This window comes from Pseudopodoces humilis, chromosome 4 (genome assembly GCF_049639895.1).
Source record: "Pseudopodoces humilis isolate 2021_Gansu_Grassland_sample_001 chromosome 4, ASM4963989v1, whole genome shotgun sequence".
Classification (NCBI taxonomy): domain Eukaryota; kingdom Metazoa; phylum Chordata; class Aves; order Passeriformes; family Paridae; genus Pseudopodoces; species Pseudopodoces humilis.
Genome location: NC_142203.1, coordinates 34,280,686 through 34,290,440, shown reverse-complemented (window position 1 = coordinate 34,290,440; position 9,755 = coordinate 34,280,686). Strand labels below are relative to the sequence as shown.

The window sequence follows — 9,755 nt, the reverse complement described above, 5'->3', positions numbered from 1 at the left end:
AAATTACTAGTCCAAAGAAGGCACTAAAAAAGATACAGTACAGTTTTCTTTTTAAATTATACATGTGGGACATGCAGGTGTGCTCAGAATATTTCCCTCTTTTCATGGTCAATTTCTTGTGCTGTAAAGGAACATTTTAAAGAAGTAATGTCAAATAAATTGTGTTTGTGATAAAAAAAAAATGGAATTCAAATAAAACCAGAGAAGGGAACAGTTAAGTAAAAATATTTATTGAAAAAATTTTCTTCATCATTTGGCTATATTAAGTAAGTAAAACACTAAGTGTGATTACAGTAATTAGGATGCAAATGGCTAGTACCATGAGCAGAATGATTCGGCAATATTTTGAATGCTTTTTTTCTTTCTCCTTTTTTAACAAGGTATCATACCCAGGAGTATAAATATCCCCCAGCCAGAACTGTAGATCATTAGGATTTTCCTAGAAGAAAAATCAGAAAATGAAATCAGTTCCTCTCTTTTACACACAAAGTCATTAGAACATACCCAGAAGTATTTTGGCTATCATCAGATACTGATTAATGAATTTAAGACATCACAACACATATGCAAGACACTTTCACTTGAATGTAGGTTGTGCTACTTTCCAGATGCTGCAAATGTTCCACTGGGGAAAATTAAAACCACACTTTTCATCCAGGAACCAAAAGTAGGACACCAGCCATTGAAATGTGTTTGAAAACCCAGAACAAACCATGTTGCCTTCTCAAGATGAGATGTCATTGTATAAACACAGCTCTGACTCCCTTTTCAAAAAATGAAACAGTGGGAAAAAAACAAAAACAAAAACAAAAACAAAAGTAATCCTAAAAGTGATTTGTGCCAACCCAGAAGGGGGCAGGATCCTGTATAGTGTGGATGAGGCTAAGAAAAATATATGTTATTTGATAACAGAATTTTGCTATCAAAAGTTATTGAAGTGACTATATAGTATTTAGGTGCCACATTTGTAGTTCTTCCCTATGCAAACAGGGAAGCTGAGTTATAAAGTATTGTGGTTTAAGAATTTCTGTAATCAGAGAAAATGCTAGAAACCAGTCTATTTAAAATTAAAATTCTGGGAGTCTCACCAGATATCTAGATTTCTTTCCTGATCAAATTCATGTTAATGTCATGTCTGCACCAGAAAATACATCCATATTTACTTCTGTAATCCCACATGAAGACCTAAGAGGGCTGCACGGTGCTTTATGCATACACCACACAGCTCGCAGCAATGTACCTGCTCAAACACAGCACGACAGCTGATTACCTTTATGTGGCTGGCCAAGTTAGAGTGCAGTGACTGTCTGTCATAGTCTTGCACAGTCCAGGAAGGGGTCTTTTTCTTCTCCTCCCAGTCATCATCCACATGGCTATCACTATACAATGGGTTGCTCTTGATTGTGGATTTCAGGGTGATGGGAGTAATGTGTTTCCCCAGGGATTTATCTATTATTTCTTGACTATCCCTGTTCAAGTCTAAGCCTGGCAGCTCAGTGACAGTTGTCTTTTCTCTCTGTAAGACACAAGTTAGATCAGAACATGGCTTTCATTTGCATTACCTACAGTATAGGCCCCCTTCCTGAATTATCACTTGTAATGCAACAGAGTAATTTTAAAACTACACATGCAACCATTTTTCTCCTTCTGGCAAACTTCCACAGTGAGGGAGCCTGACTGCTCACCCTGGGTAGATTTCTTCCTTCTGGGGAAAGCAGGTGGGTACAATCTGAACATTAAGTTCTTTTGCAAATGTGAACTGACGTTATAATGCCTGCTGGAAGAAAGCCTCTGCTTCAGTGAAACAGTGCTATGGAGAACTGCAGTAGAACATTACAGTTCTGGTGAAAGCATGGATGTGTGACGCAAAAGCAAAGATGTAAGGACAGCAGAAAGATCACAGGGTCAAAGGTGTTGCAAATGACGACTTCAACTGGAAATGCATCTCTGATAGCACAGGTGTGACTCACAGCTCTGTTCACACTCTTGAATGCTAGAACCATGCCAGGATGTCGAAGAGGCTCCTCATTCAACTGAGGGCACTGTCAGAATTCACAGGTAATATCTGAGCAGTCTCCCAATAACAAAAGCTGTTAAATAGAACATGTGAGTGTCAGGGGAGGAGGGGAGGAGCAGCCCTGCTGGGATCATATTTTTTGAGAAATCATAAGCTGCTCCTTAAAACAGCAGTAAGAGCCTCTCTAGGGGTCTGTAAAGTCCTAGTTACAATACTTTTTAATCTGTATTTGCATGGAGGAATACAATCAGACTCTCTAGTCCAAGATACTCAATATTTGTGACAACCTTCTGTCCCCAAGAATTTCCATTAACCTATTGCTGATCTGTGGTACCACAGTGTGTCAGCTACCTGAGAGACCTGCTTTTTGCAGAGCCTTTGTCTTACACTAACACCTCTCCCATCTTTCTGGATTTTAGAACCAACACGGAGCCAATTCATCCCTCCTCATACTTTTGTATTTAGGATCTTTATGTTGAGTCAAGGGGAGCCTTGGCCTGATTCAGTGGTCCTGTGTTAGGTATGCTGGGAGGGGGAAATCCCCACCCCTCTCCTGCTCTCAGAAATCAAAAAGATGTGGGCAGCACCTGCTGCAAGATGCACTTAAGGTAAAGGGCACATAATAAACAGCCAGTGAAGAATCTGGGTCCTGAGAAACTTAATTCCATATAAGGATGACTTTCCCTGAATTTTTCACTTTTACTGAGATGTCTAGATGTTAAGGTACCACAGGCTGAATAGACTTTAGCTGCAAAAGGGCTAGGGGAATGTCCTGCTTCTCCTTCCACCTTTCTGGTGGGAGTTCAGGTCATCTGACCTGCTGCACAGTGGCTTTGGAAACTTCTTGGACACTTAATCCAGTCAGTGAACGTCCCTAAGATGATAGCAAACTGTTGGTTTCTTCTGCTTGAGTAATTTTCTGTCCACTTTATGGGCTGGTGAATCCTCTTTCAGTGGAAGTCAGCTGTTGTGTGCTACCACCTGCTTCATAACTGCAGAATCTGTGCACCTGTATAGGCTTGTATACATTGTTCTGAGGCAGGCAGGTGTAGAAGGAAGCATATGGACAGATTTCCTTCACAAAGTAAAGGTGGAGAAAACAACAGACTTTGTCTAAGAAACTCTAGGAGGAGGCATCACGCTGGTATTCCTACCACTAAATCCTGCATAAGTGACTAAGCATGTTTCCCATCAATAATTGCCATTAGTAGGTGGGTGGTTTCCCATCCTTCTGTTAGTTCATAATTTCCACATGTTGTTCCTTAGCCTTCACATGTCCCCTGATAATATTACTCTCTGCATTGCAGTTACAGCTGGCACTGAAGCCCTCTGGGCTGTACTGGCCAGATTTCAGCTGAGCTGGTGTTTTTAACTGCATTTTCTTTCTGACTGCATTTTATTTTATTTACTTTATTTCTTATTTAAGATTTGTTATTGACCTTAATGACTCTTCCCTCAGGCTTGCTAAATAGTTGAACTTGGAGAACATTTTGTTGAAGAACGCGAACTGTCTCACCAGGGGATGATTGGTCTCCCTAGGCTAAAATGTTGTGAAAAGAATGTGACTTGACAGTAATTTTTAAAGCTGTTTTAGATAAAATTCTCCAAAACTTGGAATAGATGGCATGATGCAATTTTTTTTTTGTAAAAACAGTGCTTTGTGACAAAACTTTTTTCTCTACTGTCTGAAGTACCTTTCTTTTCATGGGTATGAGGAAAGTGTGGTGGCTTGGAGCAGAAGCAGAGAGGAAATAGATTGGGAGGGGAAACTGGGTTTTATCATGAGAACTGGACTGGAATTTGGGTAGGATATAGTTTGCAGAAATTTTAGAGCACAGACATTGAAGTGACAAACTTCAGAGAGTACACTTGAGTACAGCAGATGCCTGATTATAAAATTTTTGTGGTAGATATGTCCTACAGACTAGTTAGGGAAAAAGAAGGACAGAAGCTGGAATCACATGCAAACCCCAAAAGTTTTAGGCCTAAGAAATCATAAAAAGAAATAGGAACACTATTGCATTAAACATATGCATTTCTAGAAGGAGAGAAACATAAGATTAGGTAACAAAAAAAAATATTCTTGCTAGTATTAATTCTTGCAAAAGCAACTTTTTAACATTTTCTTCTAAGATTCAAAGGGCATCCAAATCTTTGTCACAGACTGACTCATGCAGCAAATGTTCAAAGGAAAAGTACTGTAAATTTAGATATCAATATCCATTACAAAATTCATACAATACACACTGAATATAAGAAGACAGTGTGAATGAGGGTGGAACAGAGCAAATCAAAGGCAATTTATGTTATTATTCACTGAATGGAAGGAGCAAACAGTGAATATTCAAGGAAGCAGTAGTTAAAGAACACTGAAAACTGTAGATGAAATACATTTGTGAAATACTTATTTAACAAGATTAAAAATGCTCAACTCTAAAAACACATAACTGTGTTTGATATACATATAGCTCATCAGCAAGAACACTGTTACACCTGGTTAAAAGCTCATTTTTCACTGAGAAAAGTATGTCCCTCTTTGACAGACCTAGAGAGCTGTCATGTACAAGCTCTCTTGTGAAAAGCCCAAAGATCAATAGACAGTTGATGTTAGTTCCATTACTGAGTCAACATGTGCCTACTCCATGTTTTCTTCCAGCTTATTTGCATAATGCAAATTATGCATACCTTACAATACATATAACTAAAATTATAATTTAGTCTTTATTACTAGGAAACATTTTTATCTCATTTTTATCCTGACTTCATCCTTCTGTTCCTGCTGCTATTGCACCTGACAGCACTGAAACAACCCAAGAGCCTAACCATTCTTTTCTCAGCCTGTGATACGAGGTATCACCCATCAAACCCAGGACATCAGCAGTTAAACCTAGACCTTGGTTTCAAGCACATCTACCTGAAAGAAGAGAAGAGATTAAGTTAAACAATTAAGGAAATTTATTTCCTGGAACTCAAGCTTTTCTTTCCTTTCCCCCCAGATAGAACCAGTTTCTCTGCTCCCATGGCCAGCCCTGGTTTCCACCTGATGTTGGCAGTGATGCTCAGGGAAAGTAAGAAATGCTGTTGATGGGCAACTACGTCTAGAAGTTTTAACCAAGGCAGTCCTGCAGAAGACTACAGCCATTAGATACAACAGGATTTATTTCATAACAGCCTTCTCAATCCTAATGATAGTGACTAACAGGGTGGTCATTTTATTTGGTAGTAGTTTGTTTAATACTATAACCCTCTGTTGTTCAAAAACCTTGTAACAGATGGTGGAGGACCCTCCCTGCACTTGTAAGGACATTTCTCTGATGTGTGGAACTATTTTGAAGGCAGACAAAAGGTCTGACAGACAAAAAAACTGCTAGGGTGTGAATCCCTGTGGTAGGTGTATCAACTGTATAGTTATTGCTAGACATTTGGAAAATAAGAAAGCTCTTTTTTTATGAAGAATATTAGCACTTGAGAGCTTTGTTCAACAAATCATGTCTCATAGGAGGTGCTATGGAAAAGCAATTGGGAAGGCAAGGATTAACCAAAGGTTAAGGAGATAGGAAAGACAGTAGGGCAGACAGCTCACATCAAGAATTCCTGAGAAGCCTGAGCAGGTCCAGATGAAGCTGCAAAGACTAACAGAGGGTTGGAGAACCTCTGCTATGAAGACAGTTTTGGTGAGCTGGGTTTGTTCAGCCTGGGGAAGAGAAGGCTACAGGGAGACCATGTAGCCTTCTAGAACATACAGATGTCTGACAAGAAAGCTGAAGAGAGGATTTTTGCAAAAAATATGACAAGGGAAATGGCTTTAAACTGAAAGAGGGCAGGTTTAGATTAGCTATAAGGACGACATTCATCCCTGCGAGGATAGTGAGATGCTTGAACAGGTTGCCCAGAGAAGTTGTGGATGCCTCATCCCTGACAGTGTTCAAAGCCAGGCTGACTGGGGCTTTGAAGACACCTTTTCAAGTGGAAGACATCTCTGCCTATGGCTGGGGAGCTGGAACCACCTGTAAGGTCCCTTCCAAATCAAATCTCTCTGTGATTCTAGGCATGAAAATTCTCTTAAGAAAGGAAATGAAGAGGATCTGGATTACTTGTGAGAGACATTAAGGCAGCCTCAGGTACTGTAAAACTGAAAAGCCACCTGACATGGACAGGAAAGAGATCAGTAGATGCCAAAGTGATGGGAATATTTAGAGCAAAGTGAATATTCATACGGACAATTTTAATTGTGCACCATTGAGACTACTTGTTATAATGAATTCTTTAGTTAAAAAAGTGTTTTATCTGTCACTGGTAATGCAGTTCTGCAGGGCTGTGAGTGCATTATATAAGAACTTTTGTACAACCTCAAACCAAAGCTCCTGCCAACCTTGCAGCTGGGTCTTATTGTGGCCAGTTGCAGATGTCTAGGGAAGAATAAGGGAGAGAGTGGAAATACGTCATGCGCATATGAGCCAGGGGACAAAGAAGTGACTCTGGCACCTAACTTACAGTCTTTAAAAAATCTCTTGTCCTGATATACTGAGAAACAAGGAAAGACAGGACACAGGTGTTAATTCATATCTAAGGCTGAAAAAACACCATGCCAAGAAGTAGCATGCTGCTAAGACTGAATGCTCTCTGCTGTCTTCCAAAAATAGGGAGGGAAAAGGGAAAATAAACAAGACAGAGAAGTCTGAGAATTGCAGAAAACTACCAGGTTGACTACAGGGGAGACACGCATGAGAAGCAGATATAGAGGATTAATCATCTGGTATATGCTGGGCATTAAAACATATTGTGGGGCAGAGAGTCCAGTGGGACTGGAGATTGTCAGGATGAGCAGAATGCAGTCAGCAGTGATCCATTTGCAAGAGAAAGTCTGGGCTTTTTATGCTGCTTTTCACAAGGAAGGGCCAAAATTCCTGGACTGCTTTATGGTTTGTTTCAGTCAAAGTAGACGATGAAAGTACATGCTAAGCAGAGAAGCTGTTTAGTTTGCCTGATATCAAAGAGTAAAGTGAAGAGAAAGACCAGCAGCTTTTTGTCATTACATGAAGCTGCTTTTTATAATGGAAACAAATTTTAAAACTTATAGGTGGAGAAAACGCATAAGCACTTCAGTGCATTTGAATTTAAGTGATATCATGATAAGGGTCTGGGAGAGACCACAAACATACCAATGAGAAGTCACTTTGCATAGGGAGCCCTGAGTAGCATTAGTTTCTTAAAAAAATATTAACTTCTAAAGAGGGAATTTAGGCTACTCTCAAGGTTTAATGACTTTAGGAATCTTTAGATCATGCACACATGCTCTGGAATGGATTCTCTCTCCCCCTCCTGCCCCCCTTCCTCCATTTCTGAATTAACTAACCCTTAACCCCATTATCTCCCTCATATGAAAGTAAAATATGTTATTCCTACACCATTAGTTCTGCACTGTGCCATCGTGTTTCTTCTAATGTCTGGAACTCATCAGTACTTTTCACTTTATTTGATTGTCAGCAAAAGGGGAAAAAGAAGGCGAGCTCCTAAGGGAGAAAGAATGGGACAATGAATTTTATCTGGACAGCTTGAATTCACTAATGACTACACTTAAAAGTATAGATTGTGTCCTAGGCTTAACACTTATAAAATACACCACTTTGCAAACTCAATTTTTGGAGGCATGGTGAGTACAGACATTTCCTTTGAAACAGCCATCCCGGGGCTGGGACACAGAGTTCCAGGAAAACCTTCTCGCTGGTGGCAAAAAGCAGAGCACAAGTCAAAAAGCACAAGGCTCCCTACACATTTTTAATCCTCCCGCAGCTCTGCAGCCCTGGCTCGGTGACAGCGCGTCCTGATTGACAACAATGGGGAGAAGCATCCCCGCTGCGGAGGAGGCTCTGTGTGTGGCTGCCTCCCTCCTGCACAAAAAAGGGGAGGGGGTGAGGCCAGCATTGCACCATACCCTGCAGTTTGGGTTCCTTCAGGCTCCGTCCCTCGGTTAGGGCTGCTTGCATGGGACACTAGGGGCGAGCCCGTGCTCCCCGCCCCAGCTCCGCTTGGGGAGTCGCCAGCAAAGATTATACAACACGAAGAGAGTGGCTGGAGGCAGCGGAGCAGGCAGTCTGGGGTCGGGAAGAAGCTGGGGAAAGTATGGGGGGAGCATGGAAGCGGGTGTCACTGGGGGAGGACTTTTGCAGATGGAGGAGGGCTGGAATAGACTCTGGTAGGGAGCAAAGGGGTTTGGAGAGCTGATGGGGAGAAACGTCTGAAAGGGAGAAGTGCAACGGGAAGTAGCTGTGGGAGACTTTCAGCATCATTCTCCTCCCTTCCCCCAGGTTCAAGCTTTGGCTCTTACTCCTCATTCCCCGGGGGAATCAGACCCCCACCCTAAGGATCCTGAGAATGTAGGCCCTTCTCCATCACCCCCCTCACCCCAACCACTTACGTCTTCATCCCTTGACAAGAACCAGACCTTGGAGCTTTTGCTCATGCGAGGGGTGGGGAAAGGCGAGGGGCTCCCCGGGCAGCAGGGAAGGAGCACTGTGGAGCAGCAAGTGGGGCCCAGAGGGGTGTGAGCTGATGCAGCTGTACTGCTGCTGATCCAGACATGAACTTCTCCTCTGCCAGTTCCAGGGCCTCTGCTAGGCAGTGCATATTTACATTTTTACCAAGAAACTGCTGCTACCTCTATTTAATAACCTGGATTAATGCAGTCGGCATGTTTCACACTTTCAACAGTTGTATTTCTGTATAACAAGAAGGCCAAATTGAATGAGAAAAGAAAAAAAGGGAAAATAAAAAGGAAGTTATGGTGAGCTACGTAGATACATATGCTTGTAGCAAGAATCTCAAATGTCCCTCTAATGTGCCTTTTCACCAAATTTAAGGGATATTACTTCAATTTCAATTTTAATCTGGGGCTTACATCTTCAGAGAACACTTCCATGCACACCTTTAGTACAATTAAGAGGCATTTGACTTCAGTAGACTTTCTGGAAAATACAATGAAGATGTTACAGAGAGCAGTAGAAAGCCCAATACAATGAAATAAAGTCAGTGGACTCCCCTGAAGAGAGTAACTCTTCTCATGGAGCCTGATCCTTGCTGATGTCAGTGGGAAAATATACAGGAATAATAACAATGCTGATTAAGAGATGCAGGAAGCTGAGACTACATCTGATGTGTCACCGTCACGTAATTATTCTCCTGATCCTTAAAACAAGGTAGAAAAATCAGGAAAATGCTCTTTTAGACCTTACCTGTAAATAGATCCTGTTGTGCCACCGCTGCACTCCAGGTAAAGCTGCTTCTGGGAATTTTGCCCATTTGGCTGGCAGAAAGGCAGAGTTTTTCACTAAAGTTTTAACTTCCAGTTGCAGGAATTTATCGGGATGGTTGTTGTTTGGCAAAACGGAGAGGTCCATGTTTCTGTGCTGTAGTGTAATAATGAAAACAGCCCCAGCTCCTGCTTCCTGACTGTGCATGCTCTTTCTATTATTAATGACGTGAAGAAGGATACGACAGTTTCCTGAAACTGTATCTGACCCCTGTTTGGTATCAGGCTCACTTATATCATCTACCAATGATAAAAGATTGTTTAGAAGTGGCACAGCAGACAGGACAAGTTTTTGTAAGTGCCTGGCTTAAGTTTTCAGGTTCAAGGTCTATTTTGATAGATACATATGCACTCATTAAAACTAACTGAGTACCAGTGAGTAGATGTGTAAGACACTTAAATGCATACCAGCACTTCCTCAAGTTATCT

General features: G+C 41.4%; 1 protein-coding gene across 1 annotated transcript; it reads right to left on the bottom strand.

Moving 5' to 3' along the window:
• Nucleotides 1–262: 262 nt before the first annotated feature.
• Nucleotides 263–9,414, bottom strand: MINAR2 (membrane integral NOTCH2 associated receptor 2). Its single transcript, XM_014258805.2, has 3 exons — nt 9,250–9,414; nt 1,271–1,516; nt 263–439 (listed from the first exon to the last, which is right to left on the bottom strand). Exons 1-3 carry the CDS (start codon nt 9,412–9,414, stop codon nt 263–265), a joined length of 588 nt encoding a protein of 195 aa, XP_014114280.2.
• Between the last annotated feature and the right edge of the window lie 341 nt (nt 9,415–9,755).